Source organism: Ambystoma mexicanum, chromosome 8 (assembly GCF_040938575.1).
Source record: "Ambystoma mexicanum isolate Mex_15411 chromosome 8, UKY_AmexF1_1, whole genome shotgun sequence".
Classification (NCBI taxonomy): domain Eukaryota; kingdom Metazoa; phylum Chordata; class Amphibia; order Caudata; family Ambystomatidae; genus Ambystoma; species Ambystoma mexicanum.
Window position 1 is genome coordinate 109,535,497 of NC_090929.1, and position 27,071 is coordinate 109,562,567.

The 27,071-nt window shown below is 49.6% G+C and overlaps 1 protein-coding gene across 19 annotated transcripts in view; it reads right to left on the bottom strand.

Annotated features, from left to right (window-relative positions):
* Positions 1-27,071, bottom strand: part of GAPVD1 (GTPase activating protein and VPS9 domains 1) — a 1,092,811-nt gene that overhangs the window by 481,163 nt on the left and 584,577 nt on the right. For all 19 annotated transcript variants that reach the window (XM_069609416.1, XM_069609426.1, XM_069609418.1 and 16 more), the window contains one exon: positions 17,921-18,061. In XM_069609416.1, coding sequence (XP_069465517.1) covers positions 17,921-18,061 — 141 coding nt within the window. The remainder of the gene's footprint in view (positions 1-17,920; positions 18,062-27,071) is intronic.

Consider the following 27,071-nt stretch of genomic DNA (forward strand, 5'->3'; position numbering starts at 1 on the left):
CTGTAGGAGATCTCAAGAATGCACTTAGCCACACCATTACACCATGGATCATAGCATTTACTTCTCGGGACCAGACATTCCAACACACCCGTTTGCCTCAAGGGTATTGTGAACAGAGTATTCCAAATGGACTTGGGAAACTTATGTACAGAGCAAAGCAATTCAGTATGTGGATCTATTGGTCTGCAGCCGAACAGAAGAGCAATGTAGAAGAGACTCCGTGAAATTAACTTTATTGGCAGAAAAGGGCTACAAGGTAGACAAAGAAAGGTACAAGTTACTTACCTATAACTGCATGGGCCTTTCATGGATTCACATGCTCATAAATATTCCCCGCTGTCAGGCCGGGAATCCTCGGTAAAAGAAAAACACTTTCATTTACAAACTGTCTTTCTCCTCTGAACCAATCACTGAGCTCTGGGTCATATTGCCCCCAGCCAATGACTGCTCTATCCCTAAGCCCCTCCTCTGGCAGCCATCTTCGGATTAGGTAAGCACGTAAAGTGGCAGTCTGATCAAGAAGAGCCGCAGAGGGGTTGGAGGGAGGGTTTGCGTGTGAATCCATTCCAGACCCATGCTGGAGAACAATAGTTACAGGTAAGTAACTTTTTCCTTCTCCAGTATTGGTCTGGCATGGATTCACATGCTCATGAATAAAGAATACATAGCATTAAACAACCACAGGAGGTGGCAAGGCTCAACAGAAGCAATTACTCATACCTCCGGAACATGCTCACATTCATGCGAACAGATTGCGCAGCACTGCTTGGCCGACCCTGAACTCCTCCCTGAAATCCCTGTCGACGCAGTAGAATCTTCTGAAGGTGTGCATGGACATCCACGTAGCAGCTCTGCAGATGTCCAGCAGCAGCACACCAAAAAAGGAAAGCTGTCGTAGCAGCGATCACTCTAGTGGAATGGGCTCGGACAGCCGGGCAGTGGTTGGTTTGCCAACCGATGACAGTGTGTGATACAGCCAGCCAGCCACCTGGAGACGGAAGCCTTGGACAAGGCCTTCCCATGGTTCACAGGACCAAAGTTCACAAATAGTTGAGACGTCTTCCGGAAATTCTTTGTGCGCGCCACATAGAACTTCAGAGCACGAGCCACATCCAGCGAGTGCAAAGTCCTTTCAGCCGGCAACAAAGGTTTTGAAAAGAACACAGGCAACACCAAAGGATCGTTGAGGTGGAATTCCGACAGAACCTTTGGCATGAAGGGGTGCGTCCGCAGCACCACCCTCGTGTCATGAAAGGTCCGATAAGGTTGTTTGCAGGATAGGGCCTGGATCTCACCTACCCCTCCTGGCAGAGGTGATGGCCATGATGAAAGCAGTTTTTGACTAGAGGAACGAGAGGAGCCTGATGCATAGGCTCAGAGGGCCCCCCACACCCAATGAGCCTCGTCAGTACCACGTTGCGTTCCAACATCAGGGCAGGCGCATTCACCGGCGGGAACGATCAAAACAGTCCTTTGGGGAACTCCTTGATGAGACAGTGGGACCAAAGAGAAGACAGTCCTGGAGACCTGGTGTAGTATGAGATAGCCACCGAGCCACCTTGACAGAGGAGTGTGCTAGCCCCGCCTTGGCCAAGGATAACAAGTATGGAAGAATCTGCGGGGCCATGACCCTCAAGACTGTTGATCTTGTGCAACCGGCACCACGTAGCGAAACGCTAACACTTGTGCCCGTAGCACTTAAGAGTTGACGCTCTGGCCCTGGCAAGGACCACCCTGCAGTCTGCCAGCAACTCGTACACTCCAAACTCTAAGGGTGCAGGAACCAAGCCTTCAGGTTTAGCAATCCTGGGTTGTGGTGCAGGATTGCGATTTCATCTCTGGTGAGCAGATCCGCAACCACTGGCAGCTTGACTGGAGGTGACAGTGACAGGCTGACAAAGTCTGGGTACCAAATCTGCCTCGGCACACCAGAGCGACGAGGATCATCCTGCATCTGCACTGTTTGAGTTGATTGATGATGCGCAGCAGGAGAGGCAATGCGTACAGGAAAAGGCCTTCCCATGGGAAGGAAATCCCATTCTGCATGGTCCTCGGCTGGTGGAACCTGCTGGCGAATTCCTGCCATCTTGAATTTGTTGCAGTCAGATCTATCTGGGGCCTGCCCCATTTGAGGAAGAGGATGTTCACTTGATACCGTCGAAGCTCCCACTCATAGCAAGAGCGCAACTCCCTGCTGAGGGAGTCGGCGATGGTGTTCTTGATGGAAAGTAATGAGGAACATTTCCTGGGTGACGGCCCAGTGCCACAAGTTGTGTGCCTCTCTGGAGAGTGCTGGGGATCTGGTTCTCCCCCCTACTTCCTGATGTAGAACATTGTGGTGGTGTTGTCCGTTAAGACCCTCACCACCTTGCCCTTGAGGGACGGGACGGAAGGAATGACTTGAGGGCCCAGAAGCCTGCCCGCAGCTCCAGGATATCGATGTGGAGATCCCTCTCCTCTGGCAGCAACAGGCCTCTGGCGTGGAGACATCCGATGTGGGCTCCCCAGCCCTCCAGGGAAGCGTCCGTGGTAACGGTCTCCTGGTACAGGGGGGCTCTGGAAATCTGTGCCCCAGAAGATGACGCGCACACCCCACCACCTTATTTCTCACCGGAACTCTGCGTCGAGAGTAATCTTGCCTGCAAAGCTTCCGGACACCTGAATCCACCAAGCGTAAAGGAATTCCTGACGGGGTTGCATCCGCATCCTGCAGAGTCGCATCAACTAATGCACATCATGCCAAGCAGCGACTTGATGGTCCGCACCATTGTGAACTTTAGTGTCAACAGCCGTTGAACCTTGCCTAGCAGGGCCGCCATCCGCTTGTCCGAGGGAACCGCCAAGCAGGAGACTGTGTTGAATCTGGCCCCCAGGAACACTGTTCTGCGATGGTATTAAGCAGGACTTTGGATAGTTCATGGAGAACCCCAAATCCGTCAGCAGCCGGATGGTCCTTTGTGTGTTCGATGGCCAGTTCCCTTGAGCTGGCCCGGATGAGCCGCTTGTCGAGGTACACATGTATCCCCTGTAGACACAGATGGGCCGCCACCAGTGCCAGGCACTTCGTAAACACCCTGGGCACCAACTTCAGTCTGAAGGGGGCAGCCTTAAATTGATAGTGCTTTCCTGTCCAATGTTTTTCATGGATGGGACATGGTAGTAAGCGTCTTCCAGACCCAGTGACATCAAGAAGTCTCCTTCCTCCAGAGCATGTGCTGAAATGTGACCATCCTGAATTTATGGGACTTGAGGTATTTGGTGAGGCACAGCAGGTCTAGAATGGGCCTCCAGCACTCAGTCTTCTTTACCAAGAAGTAACTGGAGTAGACTACAGGGCCCCAGAGTTACTTTGGAACCAGCTCTATTGCCCTTTTTCTTATGGCCCGTACTTCCGGCAGGAGCTGAGGGATGTGCTGCTCCTGCCGGGCCACAGGCGGCATTCGCAGACAATTTCATTGGAATTCCAAAGTGTCCGTGGCAGACTACCACCCACCGGTCGGTGGAGATCTTTTCCCACTTGCTGACTAAGCATGCTAGCCAGCCTCCCACCGGGGTGCATGGGTGGAGGCCCAGACGTCCTGACCGGTTCAATCTTGCTTCGGGGCCTGAATGCCGCCTTGGGAGCGACGATGTTGGCCACCTTTATCGAAAGCCTTGGAACAGCTCCTGTAGGCCTCCTGTTTCGTGGATCGAGAGGGCTGGCGGTACTAAGAGGATCCCCCGCCAAAGCCCTTCGAAGATCTGCCAGATTCTCCTCCGAGGCACCAAAGCAAGGACGATGTTGCTGAAGCGTTCCCAGGGCACGGTTGGTCTGTGTTCATCTTAATGGCCTGCAACGATTCGTCTGCGGCTTTCCCAAAGAGGTTGACCCCATCAAAGGACATGTCCAGCACCCTTGTCTGGACCTCCTGACAGAAGTTGGTGGCTTCCAACCAGCCACAACGACGGAGGCAGAACCCTGTGTCCACGAAGTTCAGGACCACAGTGATGGCATGGTTCGATGCCACCTCGCCTTGCTGGAGTATCTGGAACGACCTCAACCTGCTTTTCGGGCAGAAACTCCAGCAGCAGGGCCATCTTATACCACAGCTCCCTGTCGTATCTGAACAGGATTGCAAGCATGTTAGCCGCCTTGACTGTAGTTGCGCCGAGTAGATCACTTTCCTACCCATGGCAACCAACTTCTTCCCTTCGCTGTCCGGTGGAACAGAGGCTGAAGATGAGGTGTTAGGCGACTTCTTTCTTGCTGCTGAGACCACAGAGTCTGGAGAAGGCTGCAAACGTAGGCACCCGGTACATTTTCTCCAGCCTATCCCTCTTCGCCGGGGCCGAGGCCGGATTTCTCATCAACAGCAGGCCTTCGTTCCAAACGTATTACAGGAGAGGCACCGCCAGAAAGTTCTTCACCTTGGCCTCAGGCCATTGGTAAAGGAAACCTTCTTGGTCTCTTCTGGCATCAGCTGGAAGAGCTCAGACGCTCTGGCTACCATGACATGGAACGGTCCCACCTTGTCGGGGGAGAAGCCCTCGGCGGCGGATAAACGCTGGCATCGTCATCCGTGTCCGGCGTCACATGTCCGTCCCTGTATCCCTAGGGGGGTGGGGCATGTGCATAGGTTGATGTGACGATGTAGGGTGCTGTCTCCTCTTCTTTGCCGGGGGCTGGGCCGGTGTCGCCGGGGCCAGAGGAGTCATCGGTGTCCTCTTCTGGATTTCTGACAGCAGGGTGTGGAAGGTCGAAAGGATGACCAGAAATACATTCCTCAGAGCTGTCGAGCGAGGCGGCTTGCTGGACCCAGCACCGTCGGCATTTCCACTGTCGCCATTGCCCCCCATCAGCATTTGTCGTCATTCCCCCACGTCCTCAGGGACCGTGTGAACGGACACCAGGTCCTGCTCAGAGGAAGTAGCACCCGTCCCATGGAGCACGGTTGAGGCCTCCTCTCCCCACCCCCTTTTTTTGCATCTCAGGGGGGGGGGGGGAGGGTCGGTCTTGGGCTTAGGCATGGCATCTTCTACCGCACCTTCTCCACCGGCTTGGCCAAGGCATCGCGCCTCGGGGGAAGGGATACTCTGGGCACCGATGGGAGCCCCTGGACTGGGTCAGGCCCTTTTGCTTTTGAGAGGGCGGCCGCCACCAGCTCTATAGTCGAGGATGACTTGCCCTGGGGCTTAAGGGGCAGGTTGGACACCTTTCCCTGTGCCTTGGTCTTCTCCAGCAGCTTCCCAGGGTTAGCCTATTTCCTCTTCGAGGAGGAGCTGGAGCGATGACTGGAGATGGAGGCACTGCCCATCACGGAAACAGACTAGCAGTGCTTGGCCTTTTCTTGGGCCCCCACGGATGGAGCGCCCTAACAGGATTTAGAAGCCTGCTCCTTGGACTGGCTGGTCCTGGGTGAGGCATCCCCTGCATGCCGTATGGGGTAGAGGCCATGGCGGTCAGCCACGCCCCAACCTAACTGACGATCCTTGAGAGTTTGCTTGGAAAAACCAAGGCAGATTTCACAATCCGCTTCCCTGATGTCCGGATGGAGACAGTAGAGGCACTGGAGGCGTTTGTCCTCTACAAACACATTTCTCAATCAGTAGCTGGAGCAGAGCTTGAAAAGGGAGCCTTCCCTCCTCCTCCGACATGGTCCAGCGTGCGTTGTAGGCCCAAAGGCCTTCTGGAATCTTTGAAGATTCTTGCACTTGAGGGGCGTTGAAAGACATTGACAAACGGATCACCGCTTGCTGGTCAAAGGAGCGAAAAAGCACACAAGCTCTTATTGACCAATAATAGAACTTATCAAAAAAAACATGAAAACGTAGAAAAGCTAACAGAGCAAAACACAAGGACTCCCAACACTTGCACGCGCTGTAAAAATCTGAAGATGGCTGCCAGAGGAGGGGCTTAGGCAAAGGGCAGTCATGGGCTGGGGACAGTATGACCCAGAGCTCAGTGGTTCGTTTAGAGGAGAAAGACAGTTTGTAAATGAAAGTGAAACTGTTTTCTTTTACCAAGGATTCCCGGCCCGATGACAGGGAATATTCATGAGCATGTGAATCCATTGCAGACCCAATGCTGGGAAACTGCTGTCCTGCCAGCAAGAGGTTGGGTATCTAGGACAGATCATATTATCGGCAGGAAAAAGAGTAACGCCTGAAAGAGCAGCAGCGGTACAGCACAGACCACAGCCAACAACAGTAAAACAGATGCAACAGTTCTTAGGATTATGCAACTACTGTAGAGCATGGATATTGGACTATTAACACTTACCCAAAAACTCTATTGCAAAGGTTAAAGGAAGCACAGATAGTTAAGGGACCCATGATTTGGACAGATGAGATCAAATCATTTCAGGAACTTAACCCTTGATCAGTAATGCGCCAGTTTTAACAACGCCAGATTACAAAAAATAATTCTTCCCGTTTTCACATTTAAATGGCCAAGTGATGACAGCTGTACTCACTCAATGAAAGTCAATGGGACATAAGCCTTTGGATTATTACCGTGGGCTTTTGGGCTCCGTTATGCAGAAACATTTTCCATGTGAACAAGCTTTAGCAGCAGCTGCGTTCACTATACAGAAATCATCATTTGTATAGTGTATAGTGTATGTATCTGTATAGTGAACTGCATTGTACGATTTTTAGATTGCATTGATAGGCCTCTCTCCCACTATACAGGTCTCTCAAATATAGTTGGGTTTTCTGTCCTAGATCGCATTGTACAATACTGGGATTGCACTGAGAGGCCTGTCTCAAATTTAGCAAGACTTTTGTGGCTGGACTGCACTAAGGGAGTAAGTCTTAGCTGTGCCCCTCAAACTCACTCAACTAGTACATGTCCTCGCTGAACCTACATGGCCAGCTCACCGCGGTGAACCGCGTTCAGGGAGACGTCCACTGTGCAGGACTCCCAGATCTAGCTGTGTTTGGCATCGTACTCTACTGCTTCAACTGACCCTCAGATCTGGCTGTGTTTGTTATCATACAGTACTGCTTTAACTGACCCTCAAATCTAGCTGTGTTTAGTCTGATAACCTGTTGCTCTCCTAAGCGTGGGCCTCTCTCCCACGGTGCAGGACCGTCAAGTCTAGCTGTGCTTGGTATTGTGCTCCACTGTTTCGGCTGACCCTCAAATCTAGCTGTGTTTGGTCCAGTACTCTACCGCCTTCTTAGGCATAGGCCTTTCTCCCAATATACAGGGGCCCTAATCTAACTGTTTAGTTCGGTACTCTATTAATCTATGATACCCATCACTGCCTAGCTTAATTGAGTCCTATAACACCAGACCAATTAACGCCCATAACCCTCCCCGACAGTGCACCCTTAGGAAACACACCCTACCCACCGACAGAAATGACAGACTGAGCCAGAGAGCACCCTAGCGTATCCAGAGAAGGAAAACCCAAGATTACACTGCATGCATAACACAGCATAGAGGACCAACTACCCTACTATGTCTGCACTTTGAACTGAAAAATGGCCTGACCCAGAAAAGGACGCAGAGAAAGAGCAAGATCGTGCAACAAGGGACGAGAACACGCAACACCAACAGAACCCAGAAGAAGCAGCCTAATTGTCAGGAAACACGCCTAACAGTCATAACTGGAACAAACTATGTAAGAGAAAAATCCTTATACCTCACACCTTACCTCGCGACAACCACGGAACACAGACACCTCAACACGGAAAACTCGTAACATGCAAAGAATTTCCCAAAACACCCGGAAAAAAGACGGGAGCACTCAACAAGAGAGTGGGATGACTCCAACTCCATTATCCCTTACATCACAAGAACAGAGGGGCACCATCGATTTCCACAACATCCCACACAATATGACGAAGCCCCGACAACCAACAATGCTACCTCCAACCTAACAATCGGACTCCATGAAGAAGCCATCGCTGATTTTCAACCAAGCATCATCACAGCAGAAGCACCACGATTGATCAGCCCTGCTATAAACCCATTGGACCACTTCAATGAAGAAACAGATGTCTCCGTTCTTCATCCTACCAACATCAATGCGGAAACACGACGACCGGACAACTACAAACCTGAACAAAGAATAACCACAAAACAAAAATCACACCCAGAGAATCCACTAACTTAATAAACGCAAGGTCAATGTCCAAACATTCAACCGAAATATACGACCTATCAGAAGGAGGCATAGACATCCTATTTGTAACCGAAACATGGCTAGATGACAACTACAAGATCTCCCTCAACAACTGCCTGCCTGAAAACCTCAAATGCATCCAAGCAAACAGGGAAGTCTAAAGAGGGGGGTGGGACTAGCGATCATCCACAAGGAGCAACTGTCCATCAAAACGGAAGATCCACTAAACATTGATAAATGCGAATCCTTAATACTACGGCCATCAGTCAACCCCAAAACAAACCTGAAATTCATACTGATATACAGACCACCAACCTACGATGCCACTTTCATAGACGCCTTCACAGAAGCAATCACCATCCTAGCTATCAAGTACAATCATCTGATCATCCTCAGAGATTTCAACATCTGGTTCAACAAAGAAACCACAACCACACAAAAATCCTTAACCGCTCAACTAGCAGCCATGAACCTACAACAACTAGTCAAAGGAGCAACACACTCAGCAGGGCACACACTTGAAGCAATCTTCGCCAACAAGGATCTCATCACCACGGCACCCCCAATTCAAATACTCTGGAGCAACCACCTCCTCATTCCATTCATAATCACAATGGCTGCTCCAACAAAGAAGCAACAAGAAAAACCACTGATCATGATGAAAAGAAATTGGAGAACCATAAAAAACTCCAACCTAACCGAGCTCCTGGAACTCAGCAAACCACAAGCAATAACCATGGAAGATGCTGACCTAGACAAAAAAGTTGCCCTGCTCCATATCTGGATCGCAACAACTCTAGATGACATCGCCAAAGAAAAGCCCGTCACCACGTCACGTAAGAAAACAGCAAAATGGTTCACCCCACTCAGCGCCATGAAAAGAAAAAAACGAAAACTATAATCTGAAGAGAGGACCAACAACACCACTGCAAACAAATTCAAATTCCTGCAACAGATCCACTCATATATAAAGGAAATGGAAAACGCGAAAAGTAAACACTATGACAACCGAATCTTCAGAGCACCAAACGCCCAAAAAGAACTCTTCAAAATCATATACGAAATAAAAAACCCACCTTGCTGCAACAACACGCCAATTCCATCGATGAAACTATGCGATGACCTAGGAGACCACTTCAAAAACAAAATAACTTCCATCCAAAACAGACCAAGAGGTCACACCTCAAACCCCATCGACACCGACGAGGAACATCCAAACAAGCTACGAAGATTCCCAGAAATATCAGTGGAGACTTTCATCAAACTGGTAAACCAAAGCAACAAATCCGGCTCTCCTGAAGACCCCTGCCCCCCGGACATATACAAAATAATTCTCAAACAAGGAACCCCCATGTAATACCACAGGAATCTCCTCAACCTCTCAATCTCAACAGGTAAAGTACCACAGGCCTTCAAATCGGCCTACATCAAGCTGCTACTCAAAGACACAACAGGAAACGTAGAGGACTTATCCAACTACAGACCCATTTCCAACATACCCTACATAGCCAAACTGCTAGAAACGTACATCTACAAAATAACCCAAGAATTCATAGAAGAGCACTGCCTACTAGACCAGGCACAAGTTGGTTTCAGACCAACGAGGGGAACAGAATCAGCTCTCCTCACAATATGGGACGACCTAAAAACTAACGCAGACTCAAACAGTACCGCCCTGATTCTCTTTGATCTATCTGCAGCTTTAGACACGGTCAACCACGACATCCTCGTAAAGAGATTAGAAGGACTAGGAATAACAGACACCACCCTACTATGGATCAAATCCTTCCTAACAAACAGAACCGAAACCGTATGGATGAAACCTTACAAGTCCAAACCTAGAGACTCCACGTGCGGAGTACCACAAGGATCATCTTTCTCCACGCTTCTATTCAACATCTACATGTACCTATTAATCAAACTCATCAAAAAACACGGCCTCACATGCTACAACTACGCCGACGATCCTCAAATAATCTTCAACATACAAGACACCCGAGAAGAACACCACACTAGAGAATTGCCTTAGTGATATATTCAACTGGATTAACCTCAACCACCTCAAAATCAACCCAGGCAAAACAGATGAGGATTGTTTATAAAAAAAGGTAGGAGACATCAGCTACATCCCCTGGCCAAGAGAGCTCGGCACCACACCAGCACCATCATCAACTGTAAAAAAACCTAGGGGTCCTGATGGATAACAACGTCACTCTAGAGCCACAAGTAAACGCTCTTCTCAAGATAGGTTTTTTCCTCCTGCGAGCAGCAAAAAGGATCCTACCGTTCCTGTCGATCACCAACAAAACACTATCATCGCTCTGATCATGTCCAGAGTAGATTACGCCAACAGCCTATACCTGGGCATGCCCGAACGACTTCTAAAGAAACTACAACGCATACCAAAACGCAGCAGCCAGACTCCTCCTCAAGCTACCCAGAAGAGAACACATCACGCTAAAAATATTACATTGGCTACCATTAAAACAGCGAATAAAGTACAAGTTTGTGCATCACGCACAGAGTAGTACACAAAGCGCAGAATTCCTAAGCGATAAACTAGGCCTACATCAACTGACAAGAACACTGAGATCAGGCGCAGACATCCGCCTGGAACCAAAACCCTATAACAGAAGAAAACTTGTAGGATCCTCTTTCTCTCACCAGGCACCAAAAACCTGGAATGACCTACCTAAGAATATACGGAATACAACAAACCACCTAGCATTCAGGAAACTCCTCAAATCATGGCTCTTCACAGCGTAACTACAAAGCGAGGCCACCCCATTAAACAACGATGAAAATAACACCAACCTCAGTCACTCCCAAAATGGACACACACAGAACCCAAAAAACGGACCCCACGACAAAACATAAGATAGTATGGGAAATAGCCACAAAAGGTGGTCACCATATACTGATCAAATACTCAGACTGAGACGAAAGCCCTTAAATGACTCAGCCACTGCCTCCCGGCCGTACCATATCCAAAACCCCAGACACATTTAGATGAACAAGTTACTTTCTTACCTGGTAACGTTCTTTCGATGGGATGGTCCGACGACGTATTCCATATGTATGACATGTAATCACCACAGCTGTGCTGCTTCGGAAACTTTTTTCGGCGTCTGCGTCCTGCATCGATGACGTCGATGCGCCGTCATCGAGGACCTCCTCCGACGTCATCCGATGTGATAAGTAGGACCACGACGCCCGTAGCCTCAGTTGTAGTTTTTTCCCCCAGAACGTGTGACATTAGTCAACTGCCAGTCAGACACAAAGCCTTGCGGAACGTAAGCTGCAATCGCAAAAGAAATTCTGCAGCGGGGAAGGCAGGGCGGGAGCGATATGGAATACGTCGTCGGACCATCCCATCGAAAGAACGTTACCAGGTAAGAAAGTAACTTGTTCTTCGAGGGGATTGGGTCCTCCAACGTATTCCATATCTATGACAGACTCCCAAAGCAGTACCAGAGCAAGGAGGAGGGAAAGAATTTAGAATCAAAATTTAGAATAGCCAATCAAATAGCAGAGCAAAGGACCGCCTTGCCAAAGGCCAGATCCTGTCCTCGGATGGAATCGAGGGAATAGTGACGTACAAATGTATGTACTGAAGCCCAGGTGGCTGCATCACAGATGTTGCGAATAGGAACACCCCTCTGCAGGGCAGTAGATGCAGCCATACCCCTGGTAGAATGGGCCCGCAAGCCAGCCAGTGGGTCCTTACCCCGCCAAGCGGTAACACTCCGAGATGGCCAAAATAATCCAGCGAGACAAAGTCTGTTTCGTCACAGCTTGCCCCAAACGCTTTCCAGCGTAACCAATAAAGAGTTGATCGTCCACTCTGACCCGGGACATGCGTGAAACATAAAAGCTTAAAGCTCTCCTAGGATCAAGGCTATGGAGCCTCTCCTCTTCCTTACCAGGATGCGGAGGATAGAATGCCGGAAGAACCACCTTCTGGGCCAAATGAAATTCCGTCACTACCTTTGGAAGAAAAGAAGGACAAACTCTAAGGACAACCCTGTCCTTGTGAAATACAGTGAAGGGTGGCTTAACTGAAAGTGCCTGTAACTCACTCACTCTGCGAGCGGAAGTAACCGCAACTAAAAACAGTTTTCAGAGTTAACAGCCTCAAAGGGCAAGAATGTAAAGGCTCAAACGGAGCAACTTAAGAACAAGGTTTAAATCCCAATAAGGCACCAGGAAAGGTGACGGAGGGAACACATTAGTGAGAAAACACTCTTCAGACAAGCGCTTAAAGATGGACAGCGCCGCCAGGTAACCTTTAATGGTACCCACTTGCAAGCCCCTGTGGGCCAAAGAAAGTAAAAAGGACAGAACCATGGGGATGTCACATGCAAAAGGATCCACATTCTGAACTCTGCACCAGTCGCAGAACTTACGCCAACGGTACAGAGACTTTGTTGCTGGCCTACAGGGCGAAAGCAACACCTCCATCACGTCTTCAGGGAGGTCCCAATCCTTATACCTCAACCTTTCAGCAGCCAAGCGTGAAGGTTGAGGGATCTGACCTCTGGATGGAGAACCTGACCCCCTCCCGTGAGAGCAGATCGTCTCGGTAGGGAAGACGACGTGGAGGGCAGATGGACAAGTCGAGAAGGTCCTGGTACCACGTCCTCCGAGCCCACGCCGGGGCAATTAGGATCATCCGGGAACTGAACTTCCGTAACCTCCGCAGCACTTGCGGGATGACGGGGACTGGAGGAAACGCGTACAGCAGCGGGAATGACCACTCCACCACAAACACGTCTCCTAAGGCTCCTTTTGAAGGAGATTCCCGCGAGCAAAACCTTTCGCACTTCCGGTTGACACTGGAGGCGAAGAGATCCACTTGAGGGGTCCCGCAAAGGGCGAAGATCTCCAGGAGAATCTCCTGAGCCAACTCCCACTCGTGAGAGATCGCGTTCTGCCTGCTCAGAGCGTCCGCCGTCACGTTTTCGTCTCTGGCCAGATGAACTGCCGAGATCGAAACTTCCTGCTGGATGGCCCAGAACTCGAGCTGCATCGCCTCCCTGCACAGAGGAAGTGACCCTGCCCCCCCCCCTTTTTGTTGAGGTAGTGCATGGCCACTGTGTTGTCCGTCAGGATCAGGACACTCTTTCCTCGCACAGTCCTCGCAGTCGGCAGAAAAGCCTTCAGGGCTAGCCTGACGGCCCTCAGCTCCAACAGATTGATATAGAGTCTGGACTCCGACGGAGACCAACGACCGCTGACTGTCAGCCCGTTGGCATGAGCTCCCCATCCCGTGAGGGATGCATCCGTCACGATCGTCACCTCCGGCCAGGGAAGCCAAAATGGAGCCCCCTTCATCAAGTTGCCTTCGACGGCCCACCACAGAAGGTCCCGGGCGACCGAGGGCGGCACCTGAACCGGGTCCGACATCCTGCCGGAGGACTGCGACCATTGCGTCTTAAGTGCCCACTGCAAAGATCTCATCCGCAGGCGAGCCTCTGGCACCAGAAGAATGTAGGATGCCATGAGGCCGAGCAACCTCAAGAACTCGAACGCTGGGAGCGTCTGGGCATGCTGAAACTTGTGCACCATCTGCTGAATGTGAAGAGCCCTCACCTGGGGAGGAAAACACTGCCCCAGGGAAGTGTCGAGCACTGCTCCGATGTACTGGAGCCGCTGTGTTGGCGTCAAATGGGACTTCTTTAAATTGAGGGAGAAGCCCAGCCTGTGAAAGGAGCGGCAGGTGACGGACAGATGATCCAGGACTTGCTCGGGAGAGCTCCCCCTGATCAATCAATCGTCCAGGTAGGGGTAGACGTGAATCCCCCCTTGCCTGAGATGCGCTGCCACTACCACCATGAGCTTGGTGAAAACCCTTGGGGCGGAGGTCAATCCGAACGGCAGGACCCGAAACTGAAAGTGCGAGTCGCCAACCGCGAACCTCAGGTACTTCTTGTGCTTGGGATGGATCGGCACATGGAAGTAAGCATCCTTGAGGTCGAGTGACACCAACCAGTCCTGAAGCTGAAGGGCCTGGAGGACTTGAGAGAGAGTAACCATCTTGAACTTTTCCTTCCTGAGGAGTTAGTTCAAACCGTGCAAGTCCATGATTGGTCTCAATCCCTCGTCTTTCTTCGAAATCAAAAAATAAGGGGAATAACCATCCCTTGTTCCTCTCCGCTACAGGCACCAGTTCTATGGCGCCTTTCTCCAGCAGGGCTTGAATTTCCTGCGCAAGGAGCGGATCCGGACTCTGCAAAGAGGTTCCCCGGTGGATTGTCGCGAGGCCTGTGCCGAAAGGGAAGACAGTAGCCGTGGGTTATGATCTCCAGAACCCACACATCTGAAGTAATGGCTTGCCACTCTACAAGATTCTGCGCCAGCCTTCCCCCAACCAGCGAACCATGGGACATGGCCTCATGACTGAGTGGGAGCGGCTGCGGCGTTACCTGAGGGCAAAGAGGCAACTGCCCGAGCGGCCTTGGCACCACGGATACCCTGTCGTCCACCTCTGGTACCCCTGCGTTGGCTTTTGACTGCCAGCTCCTCTCCCTTTACTGAAGGACGAGTAATAGCGAAAGGAACCACCCCTCCACTGCTGTCCCCTAGGACGAAAAGGCGGAGGTTGGCGAACTGCAGCGCCCAACGACTTCGCTGCAGCTTTTGAGGTCTGCAACCTCTCAAGGCTCTCGTCAGCCTTGCTGCCAAAAAGGTGTTCACCGTCAAAGGGCATGTTGAGGAGCCGGACTGCACATCAGGAGCAAACCCCGACTTCCGCAACCACGCAAACCTGCGTATCACGGTGCTCGCCGCCATGGACCTACTGACGCATTCAGCTAAGTCCAAACCCGACTGAACGGACTCACACATGGCATCCTTACCATCCTGGACCATAGCAAGGAAACCATCCCGTTCGTCCCCTTCGGGAATATGTTCAGCCGCTAACGCAACACAGTTCCACAGAGTGTGTGTGAAACCAGACAAGGCACAAATGGAGTTGGCCGCCTGAAGCACCATACCACCAGAAGAAAACACTTTCTTCGCCCAGCCATCAAAACGTTTGTCGTCCCTATCAGGAGGGATGGTAGGGTACGACGCCTGCTTTGCCGGGGCCGTGGCCGCCTGCACCACCAAACTCTCCGGAGTGGGGTGCCTGGCCAAGTAGCAGGGGTCGCTACTGGCTGGACGGTATTTTCGCGACAAGGATCTGCCCACCGCCGGGAGACTCTCCGAAGCAGTCCAAGCCGCCGCCACCCTTCTCTGTAAAGCCATATGGAAAGGCAGTACCGGGTCAGTTGGGGGACCAACATCAAGGATGTCCGTTAGATCATCCTGCACAAACTCCCCTGGGGGAGCAGACCATCCCAAGTACTCAGAAACCCTAGCCATAAGGCGCCGGTACCAGGAATCGGCATGAGAGCCAGGCTCAGGCCTACAAGACTCCACCTCCAGAGAGGTGTCCAGTCCACTGGCACCATGCAGTGACTGCCTCAAATCGTCAAACTGACTATGGCCCGAGACAATTTCATCTGGAACCTGACTAGGAACCAGGCCATCAGAATCCTCATCCGCCTCTGAAATATATTCCAGGTGGCGAAAAGAAGGCACCCGAGAGTGCTTGCTCTTAACCAGAGCCTTCCTAGGGTGTTCCCCCGTGCCACGGGGTACCTCCGACACAAAAGGCGTCGATGGCGTCGAGCAAATCGGCGCCGGTGTCGAGAGAACAGGCATCAGTGCCGAGAGGATCGGCTTTGAGGAAATCAGCGTCGACGTCAGCTGCAGCGCCGCCAGCATCGGCGGCGTCGACACAGCCCTCGAAGCCGGAGCCCCGAGCGTGTCCTTCGACGACCTGAGCGTCGACGGCTTCGACGACTTCCTCGGAGCCGGAGCCTCGAGAAAGCCTGTCGACGCCCTTGACGCCTCAGACGTCGATGTCTTCCTCGAAGACCTCACAGGTGCACACGGTCTCGAACGCGTCTAGGACCGGGACCTGGAACATGTACGTCGAGAACGAGTCTCCTTGTCCGAACGGGACCTCTCCCGTGACTCGTGCCGACCACTCTTGCGAGCGGTGTCTCTCGACCTCTCACGACCGACCCCACTTGGGGGCGCGGACGGCTTAGTACCCTGCGACTCAAGAATCGCCAGCATTCCTCTGGCGTCGCACGGCTGGTGGGGTAAGCGACGTGCCGGGCAGAGTCCTCCGAAGAGGACCTGGAAGACGACCGGTGTAGGCGCTTCCGAGAATGCCTCGAAGAGGCTGAGGAGTGGCGAGACCGACTCCTAGGAGACCCACGAGACTTCCAATGATGACGCGGAGAGTCACCCCTCGAATCATCCGTCGAAAGCCCCGCAGACCTCGACTTCCGGGGCTTGGACACCTGACCTACCGTCAACTTCTTATGTTCGCGTAAGGCTTTGGACGTGAGCGACTGGCAGTCGATACAGTCATCCGTGTCGTGGGCCTCCCCGAGGCACCAGAGGCAGGCGTCGTGCGAGTCCGTCACCGACATCTTGGACCCACACTCCCCGCACTTCTTGAAGCCCGGACACGGGGTCGAAGACGAAGTAGAAGACATCGTCACACCAAGGACTTTCACAAAAATGAACAGGTTCGAAGAACCGAGAAGAACAGACCTCCAAAGAGTCGAGGCGTTAACAGAGAATCACGAAACAACACGTTCACGGAAAAAACGGAACTGAGGCTACGGGCGTCGTGCGTCCTACTTATCACATCGGATGACGTCGGAGGAGGTCCTCGATGACGGCGCATCGACGTCATCGACGCAGGAAAAAGTTTCCGAAGCAGCACAGCTGTGGTGATTACATGTCATAGATATGGAATACGTCGGAGCACCCAATCCCTTCGAAAGAAAGTTTGTAAGAGGAGACCACAACACCTGCTCGAACACCCAAGGAGGAGAATAAACACCCAACCCACATTAATCAATCCATCAGCATTAGAACACCTACAGAGCTCGCTAGAATAGAACGGCGAGCGGATCGCACCAACTAAAACCCAACCCACAACACTCACCCCATCAGAATTAGAACACTTAGAGCACGCTAGAACAGCACAGGGAGCGCCTCACACAAACCTAAAACCCAGCCAGGCGTAACCCCTTCGCCCATCCTGATGAAACTGGGAGGATTAGCAAGCGCCACACTCGGACAAAGTTCTAAATGTTAGCATGTTAAACTTCATGTAACCCATTAACAAAAAACTCAGCATTTCTGCAGACTTATCTCACTCAAAAATCTCACACAACCATGTCTCACACAACCCGCACGCACTTCACAACACTGCAACAACACAAACTGCACCAACAGAACACGAGGACCGACATCGATACTCGCACCAAAGCTCAGCACCCAGTGTATACCGAGTTGAAGCTGCCAACAGAACACCACTCCTCTCACTATCCTACTCCCGCTTCACCTACTAACCCATCCAACCTTCTCGTTTGCAGATCCGCGAGAGCGCCTGGGGACGAACTCCGTTGGCGATGGTGCGCCGTACAAATACCTTTAACATTTAACATCACTATGGGATGGCCAGTCACCTTATATGGGGAATATGCAGTTTTTGCAATATTAGAAAAATCAAAATCCACTCTCAACCACATGAGCATCAAAGTATGAGGTCATTTTGTCCAACCCTTCCATTCATATTTTCAGGTGCTATACTTAGGACATCTGGGTCACCGGCATGTTTTGTTATCCATATCTACTAACTCGCCTTGCCTAATCCGCTGACGGATAAAGCCTTTACTGTACACTGCAGACCTATGTATTACATTCAGGTTGAAAAGGAGATATTTGAGGATACTAACCAGAGTCACTTGGTAAGACTTCTACACTCCAGGCTTCACTGGTTGTTTCTGATATGGTAGAACCAGTACAAGGGTCAAGCAGCAGTGATCCCGAACCTGGCAGGCACAGCAGACTTCCCAACATGTTTTCAGCAGCTGCGCCTAAACAATTGAGAAACAAATTACCAAGAGCACAATTGTCAAGGTCAGATGAAGTAGCTAACAGTAATTAGGATAAACATGCACAGCCCAAAATTACACATTTCTCGCTCATGATCGACAACTTCAATGAGCAAAGCAATAAAGAAATACGCAAAAAGAACGAAACCAGCAATTACTCAGAACAAGCCTATGCTCAGGAAAGATTGCAGAAAAAGGTTTGCCACCTCATGCTCAAGTTGTCAGACAGAAAATGGTGATCAAAAGAACATGAAAACAAGATAAGGAGCCACATCTAAGGAATGCAGCCACATCTAGGAGTGCATCTACTATGGAAGAAGGATGGAATAGTATTTCATTAAAAACAGACCAGCAGTATTCAGGGTGAATTGTAAATCTTCAAAACTAGAAAATATTTGTTACGTAATTTATAAATGGAAGGCGTGAAAACTTTACCCCAGAGAACATCGCAAAAAGTTCTAGTAGTACACACACGGCCAAGAAAGAAATACAGTTTATGTGCCATTGTACGCAAAAGAATAAATGCATCTGAACAGAGAAGGAAACTTCTAAATACACTGCTGCAATTAAAGGCAGAAAGTTAGAATACAAAGAAAAAATGGAGCCCAGTATATCAATCAAAAACCAATTGGAATATTTAAAACAAAGCAGAACCTAAAATCACTTAAGTTTAACAGCTCTGAATTGAAGTAGAAAAACAAAATAGATAAATGGCTTACTTGACTTTTTGAAACTGATTGCCGAAGTGCTCTGAGCTACGCATTGCTGCTGCTGACTAAAGGGTTTGTTTCCACTTTAAGGAAACCAAACAGTATTTACCCCAGGTCCAGCCGCGAGAGGCAGGACCGACTGCCGGACCCCCCCCTAACCCCCCGATCCGCGCACTGTCATTGCTAAAAAAACAGAAAGGACCGGCTGGACGGCTTAACGCTACCGGACCGCGCAGCCAGTATAAGAAGTTTTCGTGTTTCTTACTCGCCCACCAATAGACTGCGGTCCCCCCAAGGAAACAGTGGATTTCCAGCTGCAATTATGTTCTTGGACAGATGACAGAGGTAAGCATACAGATGTCAGCATTCTCATCTCTCCACCCCCAGGGACGGGAGACCACCCGTGCCCCCCCCCCCTTGCTTTATGCCGATAGCGGATTCAGAGAAGTCGGCACAGCCTGCAAGGCCGTATTGTTACCAGCAGGTTGGAGCTCTTCCTGAGACGGAACCAGAGCTGGCCACTTGTTCAACATCCAATTACGCTGAGAGCTCATAAGCATTACCCCTCGCTCTGTAACCGACAAAACTACCTCAGGAAAAGGAGAGAAATAGCAAGGCCCCTCCAGCTACGCCCAAGGGGAAAGGCAGACCGGCCTGTAGCTCACCTGACGATCATGCCTCCCAATCAAACCTTTCCTCAGCCAGATGACAAGAATGACTACACAGAAAGCACTTTGCCGGGGAGCAAGACCCCCCCACCACTCTTGAGCTACCATCAACCCCATTAGTATTAACAGAATCAGACAGTAGTGAAGGTAAATCTAAATACCACGACAAAAAACAAGTTTGCTCATCAAAATGATGAGGAACCCACATGCCGTCCAATTGAAGAGGGTTCTTTTGGTTTGAACAATAAACGCCAGGACAGTGGAGAGCAACTGAGCCTGCCCCTTCCCTCAGCCAATCAACAGTTGTATCCAAAATAGAAGTGACAACAGCCTGAAATGCCAAATCCAATGGGGGACATGACGCTCAATTTAAAAAATTTCTATAGGCTGCAGAGCACCAACAGTCCTGAAACCGTGGTGGCTCAAAACAGCAAAGAGGGGCCACAAATCAGCAAAAAGGCTTTACCAAGGGACCTTTTCAAGAGTTGGTCCCACGGACGGCAAACTTCTAAAGGGCTTAATGGATATTTTAGAAAAATCTCCCCAAGCGTCGTGTGAACCTTTCACCACATCCCAAAGCCAGGGGAAAATCGACTCAGGAATAGAACAGAGGGTAGAAACCCCTCTAAACCCCCCCCCCCCGCAGCATGAGGAATCGTCCTAGATGTGGTAGCAACTCGCCTAGGGGGGCTCAGAAACCTGGTTCCCCTCTTGTAGAGCTATCTGCAGTGAACAGCAAAAACCCAAATAGGCACATAACCTCAGTTCCCCAAACAAACTCTCACCTTGGAGGAACTATTGATATATTAGAAAACGGGCAGAGGACTGCATTACAGCCTCTGCCAAACCCCAAAGCCTCTGTACCTGTTTCACAAGGAAACGAGAACAGATTGTGATGAAGAGTCCAAGAGATATCAGAGGAAGCCTCCCAACGAGACCCAGCCGCATCTCTGGCGTCACATTCAAGCAAAGTTAACAGTATGGAAGGAAGTAGCACCCTTAAAAACTGACCCGGTCAGAGGCAGGAACTAGGGTGGTACACATCTAATATTTTGCATGTATAGGATGGGTGTGCCATCGATATACCAAAAACAAAATCCAGGAGGTTTCCCCTCAAAACGTGCAATCCGGCCCAAAATCAGGGAAACCAGGGAAACAAAACCCGTTCACCCAGATGTCCATAGTTACAGTTGCCATGCCCCCTCCCCCCCCATCATAAAGCTCTGCATAAAGCACTTATGGGCCAAACGACCATGCTGGCAATGCTACATACCAAAATTATTTTCGTGGAAGTGTACATCACTGCAAAAGAGGGGTCAGTCCAACAAGGCATTAGCAACCACTAAACCATAGATCAGCAGGAGGGGGACCCGACGAGATCTCCCCCATCAAGGGCTCTTAATAAAGATTGGACCCATCCCCTTTTTTCCCCAAAAACATAAGCCGCCACCATTACGAATTATGACAGCTTCCCATCAGCGGCATGGAAATACTACAAGAAAATGTATAAAAAGTATCTGACTCCCCGCCAAATTATAAGTTACTCACCGAAGTGACTAACTTAGTCCCCTTTCTTCCATACTGCATGGGCGTCCCTTCCAAGGGACAGGAGACAGAACCTTTCACCAAAAAAAATAAATAAAAAAAACGTATTGCCATTTAAATTTAGAGGTGCGCGGCCCAGGGAGCATGCGCTGCCCTGACTCTGCCCTCCAGCGCCACACCTCAGTCCCCATTGACGCGTCGACAATAGATTTAACATTGCCTAATGACACCAGTATTATTAGGTAGGAGGTTGGTGGGAGGTATGGAGGAAAGGGGACTAAGAGTACGTTAGTCACTACAGTGAGTAACATAATTACTCTTGCGTCCCGTCCCCTTTTCTCCATACTGCATGGGTGCTTACAACTGCATGTAGGCCCATAGTGGAGAGGAGGGATCTGCGTGATTCTTCCGTCACGGAAAAGTCTGACAGAAATGTTTGCGTGGGAAATGTATGCACCACCAAAAGGGGCGTACATTTCCCATGCGAACAAACATTGCACATCACTACATTACCCACACCCCCCACCTACGACACCCCCCACCCCCAACACGCCTCCAACAAACAAACCCTTCTTACCTTTTCTTCAGGCTGTATCCCTGCGGTGCCAGTTCCCTTTGACTTCCGTGATCGGGAACAGGCGCCGCAAGGTCCTATTTATTGTTTAGGCGGAAGGCTGCAGGGGTAAGTATAGTGCGCAGGGCATTGCGGGGGACACATCCACAGCCGCCCCCCCCTTTATTATTATTATTTTTTTTAAATGTCGGGTGTGCAGCGGTGGTGTCCCATCCAACCCCTGATCACCATACTGTATAGTATGGTGAGCGGGGTGTTGTGGGGGACACCCCTGCAGTCTTTTTTTTAACTCACCTTCAATGCATGCTACCACCAAAGGTTCGAACTTTTGGTGTTCGAACCTTTGGTGGCAGCATTTTTCAGACTTTGTGCATTCATGTGTCTGATACGTAACGTGCAATGTAATAAAACTGCTTTGTTGTAACCACCTTCCTTCTACGGTAACCAGACTATGTATGTCCTCTTGTAACAGCGCCACGATGCCCCCGGGCTGATGTGCGCTCTAAATAAATCCGAATAAATAAATAAATAAAATAAATAATTATCTTGCTACTGAAGGCCAAAATTTAGCTGTTAAAGACCAAGCTGCACCTGGCGTTCGTCGACTTTTTGAAGGCCTTCGACAGCAACTGACTGAAGTACAAACCGACTGAGAAAAAATACCCTGGTGACCTTCTGGATCAAATAAAAGCCCTATACTCTAACACCTCCATCAAAGTGCGACTTAACACTGCAGGCCTATTCAGTAATGACATTTCTATGCACCGAGGAGTGAAACAAGGCTGCGCTCCAGCGCCGGCCCTTTATAAGTTCTACATTGCCAACCTAGGAGCGCACATTAATTCCATCCATTTTTTCCTCCAAAGGTGGGTTCAATGATTGTAACCCACTTATTATACGCCGACAACTGTGTTGTGCTAGACTATACCGAAATAGGTCTTCAAAGGCAACTAAATGGCCTTCAGAAGTATGCAGAACTGAATCGCCTTGAAATTAACACTGCAAAAACGAAAATCTTGACTTTCAAATAGGGCCCTGAGGGAAAGATGAAATTCAAATGGTATATGAATACTGAGGAAATTCCCAAGGTTTCTTCATTCAAATATTTAGGAATTATGATTTTTAACAGCATGGTAGGAACTCATGCCGCAGAATCACAAAGTCAGGACATTGGCGAGCCAAGCACGCATCCTGAAAAGGAAATACTGTAAATTTTCATTGGTGCCAATAATAGAGTTTTACAAAGTGAAGGTTATGCCGACCCCAACCTACGGCTCTGAAGCCTTCCTTAACTTATCACCTAAATGGTGGCCTTTTATCGAAGGCTGTTTTTGGAAAAAAGTTCTGGGCACGCCTGCCTCGCCAATACAGGCGATTAGAAAAAAACTTGGCTTGAGCTCATTGCTAATAACAGCTCAATGGAAGAAACTTAGCCTATATGCGAAATGTCAAAATAACTTAACATCAATGTTAGAAGGGATCCAGCAGGAACTGTGGCAGGGTACGAACCCTTGAATTTTGTCATGGGTAGAGGAATGTGAAACACTTCTGTTGGGCTTGGAAAGTCAACTGGGAGACCCGCTCCTTACCCCTGGCACTATAAAGAAAAAACTCAAGCAAAAGGACTGGATAATCATCATTGAGGAAATGGTTCAGTTTAAACTCAATCGGACCTTGCAGCAGAATCAAAAAAATTGGGATGGATTCAGCCTTACTTAAAAAAGATGCCCAGACCCTGGGCTATGTGCATCATTTATGAGAATCCGATTCAACATTTGCAACACAGGGGAAATTCTCACAGCCTGCGATCCCACCAAAACCAAAAGTTCCTCTTGCAGATTCTGCAATTATAGAGAAAGGCCTATTTTTAGCCCCCTGTGCTCGAAAATTCCACTCACTGTAAAGTGCTCCTCCTAGCCCCATAATTACACATTAGTGTAAATTATATTTTTATTGAAAAAACGACCTAAAAAGCGCATTGAGCGTTTTTTCTGTGCCTCCATTGGAACACATGAGGTGATCCTGCTTCAACATGACCACCAACCTCCTCCTTGCCAAGGAGGTGACCACATGACATCCAGGAGAGCCCCCAGTGGCCAACTACAACTACAGAAGGCCAATCAGGCGCCGGCAGGCAAACGCCGGCCCCCTCAGCCAAAGGATCCTCATCACAAGGAACTTTTCCTGTCTGGAGCCTGTCCGGAGGCACCTGAGGCCTGGGCCAAGGACTCTGCCCATTTTCCGGTAAGCCTGCCCTGACCCTGCAGCTTGCCCACACCTCCCCAGAACCTAACCTTTCCACCTAATCCCTTTATGCAGTACACCTCATGGGTGGCTCTGTTTTTCACTGACTTTGGACGATTGCTTGCTATCACCTGGTCTATTGTTGACATAATATCTCACTATACTATTTAGCACATTTACCAGTATTGCTTATCCGCTTGGACTGTATCTTCTTGTGCAGCCAACTGCTACCTATTATGCCCTGCCACCATTTAGCCTCTGCCTGCCCCACTTAGAAAATCGAATTTAGGCATTGTATTTTGTTGAATTGTGACCCACTTGTGACCTGCCTCTGAACTACCTAGCACTAGTCGCACAATCCCCGTCATTTCTGTCACATACCAGCAACACACACCAGCTGTGCGCACACGCACACAGCCACTCTCCATGATCATGATGCCCAAGATTGCACCGCCTGATCATAGCATAGTTTCACTCTCCCTGCCACACTCCGCTCAGCCAGCCTAACAGCCATCCTCATAGCCCTTACTAGAATGGCCTCTACGCCTCCCCACATATTCCCACCACACCTCAGCCAGCGCCCAGAACCAAATTCACATGCTGCAGCACCAGACTACAACATCACACAATCTCGGCCGCCTAGCCTAGCCACCAGTCTCCGCAATCTCAGAAATCGATCACTTCCTAGGTGTTTACTCTTCTCACCCACACCCACCACGACAAGAAACACCAGATTAGGCACCCGCACTGCACCACTACCCCATACTAAGATGAGCATAGGCACTGCCCCTCGCCCCCCACCACCCCAACATGCCTCTACACTACTTCGCACTAAGCCCCTCACTACCACACACCACAACAAGCACACCTCACCCCATACTAGCACAAACAAAAACATCAAAGGGACAACACCTACCTCTTAAATGTGCACTACTGAAAATACGCACCCTACCTGCACATGCCCTCGAGAAAAATGATCTACGATCCACACTTAATCTGGACTTCCTTTGTATCACCGAAGCATGGCTCAATGATGCCTCCTGCCCAGCCATCGCACTAGCCCTACCCACAGGCTACACCATCCTTAGGCAAGATAGATGTGTTAAGATTGGAGGGGGAGTTGCCCTTATCCACAAAGACTCACTATCCACCAGATTAGCAGACCATAGTACTTGGGGTGGTAATGTTGATATCCTATCAGCCAAGCTTACACTCTCCCCCAATCTAATCAACATCCACATCCTATACAGACCTCCCGGACTCCCAGCTGACTTCCAAGAGCGTCTCCCATCGACTCAGCAACAACATTAAAAAGTCCTCCAAAATACTTCTATTAGGAGACTTAAATTTAGGATACAATGATCCTAAGGATAAAGCCGCTGTAACCCTAGCTAAAGTACTTGCAGACTTAAGTTTCTCCCAAAGAGTCCTCACCCCTACTCACTCCAAAGGCCGCACCCTTGACTGGGTCATGGATCACAACTGTGCATCCAACATTACCTCAAACACCGCCCTTCCTTGGACGGACTACTCATGCACCGAATTCCTCATCCCCACCAACCCTAAACCTAAGACTCTCACCCATGTACCACCTGCCACAATACGAAGTTCTAAAAAACGCAGACAACTTGCGTCCCCACCTTAAAAGCCACTACCTAGCACCACCTTTCTCTCAGGACCCAAATATACTATCAGCTATCTTCAATGATACTCTCACCAATGCCATAAACTCTATAGCCCCACTTGAAAGCTAGAAGGAAAAAAAAATAATTTCACTGCAACTCTTGGTTCTCGGAAGAACTCCAAACCCTCCGAGCTCAAAAGCGCCAGTCGCTTAAAAACTGGCAAACGGATCCGAGTGATCTAAATAAGAGCCTCTTCAAACAAATAGCCCTCCAATATAAAAAAGCCATTTTAGCAGCAAAATCCAACTCCTTCAATGATAGGATATCAAAGGCCAACTCCCAAGCTAAATAACTATTCGCAATCTTTAATGAATTGGTCACTCCTCCGCTACCGCTGAAGAGCTAACTGAAGACAAAGCCTGGTGTGCCAGCATTCAGTCCGCCATGCTCAACAAAACAAAACTCCTCCAGAACAAAATCCAAAACCACTGCAAAGCCCTCCCAAACCAAAAAAACCAACCGCCCTACACAAGACAAGCGTAGTCATCTCAATCACGCTCAATTCTCCTTCAGAAACGTCACTGAACCTGAAGTCCTTAATATCATCAAAAACCTCAAACCATCCCTCTGCAAAGCAGACATTTGCCCTCCTAAAATCATCAAGGAATGCGCCAATGACCTAGCACCCCTGATTACTGCCTTCATTAACGCATCTTTCCAAACAGGAACTGCCCCAAACAATTTCAAGGAAGCCTGGGTGCGGCCACTTCTAAAAGAGACCACACTTGACCCAGCGCAACCCAACAACTACAGACCGATAACGACAGTCCCGCTCCTACTAAAAATCCTGGACAAAGCAGCTCACATCCAGATCCAATCATACATAGAAGCTAACTCCATAACTCCATACTAGGCAAAAGACAATCTGGCTTCCGTGTCGGGCATGGAACAGAAGCCGCCTCATTAGACCTAAAAAATAAAATCTCACAGATCATGGACAAAGGCAAACCTGCCTTGCTCCTCCTCGATCTATCAGCTGCTTTTGACCCAGTAGATCACCAAACACTCACCACCCACCTCACACATGCAGCCCATTTCTCCAATCAAGCAGCATCTAGAATCACTTCCTTCCTTGAAGGAAGAGCCATGAAGGTCTACTCCGACACAGCTAACGCAGATCCTACCACTATAAACTGCGGTTTCCCCCAAGGATCTTGTACAGCCCCCATCCTCTATAACCTCTTCACAAAACCCCTATTCGACCTACTTGACTCCATGGGTGTTGCATATACAAACTATGCAGACGACACTCAAGTACTTTTACCCCTATCTGGACTCTATCACCAAGACGCCACAGCCCTTCACAACATCTATGCCACTATCCAAGCTTGGATGGCAATCAATGGCCTCTGTCTTAACGGGGAGAAAACTGAAATTCTCATCCTGGGCCAGACAAACACATTATCGAAACTAAGCCCCCAATACAACAACTTCAACATAGACAACTCAACCATCTCCGTATCATCCTCTGTCAAGACTCTAGGTAATCACATTGATGCAAATCTATCAATGAACAAACAAGTCAGCGCCATAGCCTCTGCATCAGCGTTCAGCACCAAACTCATC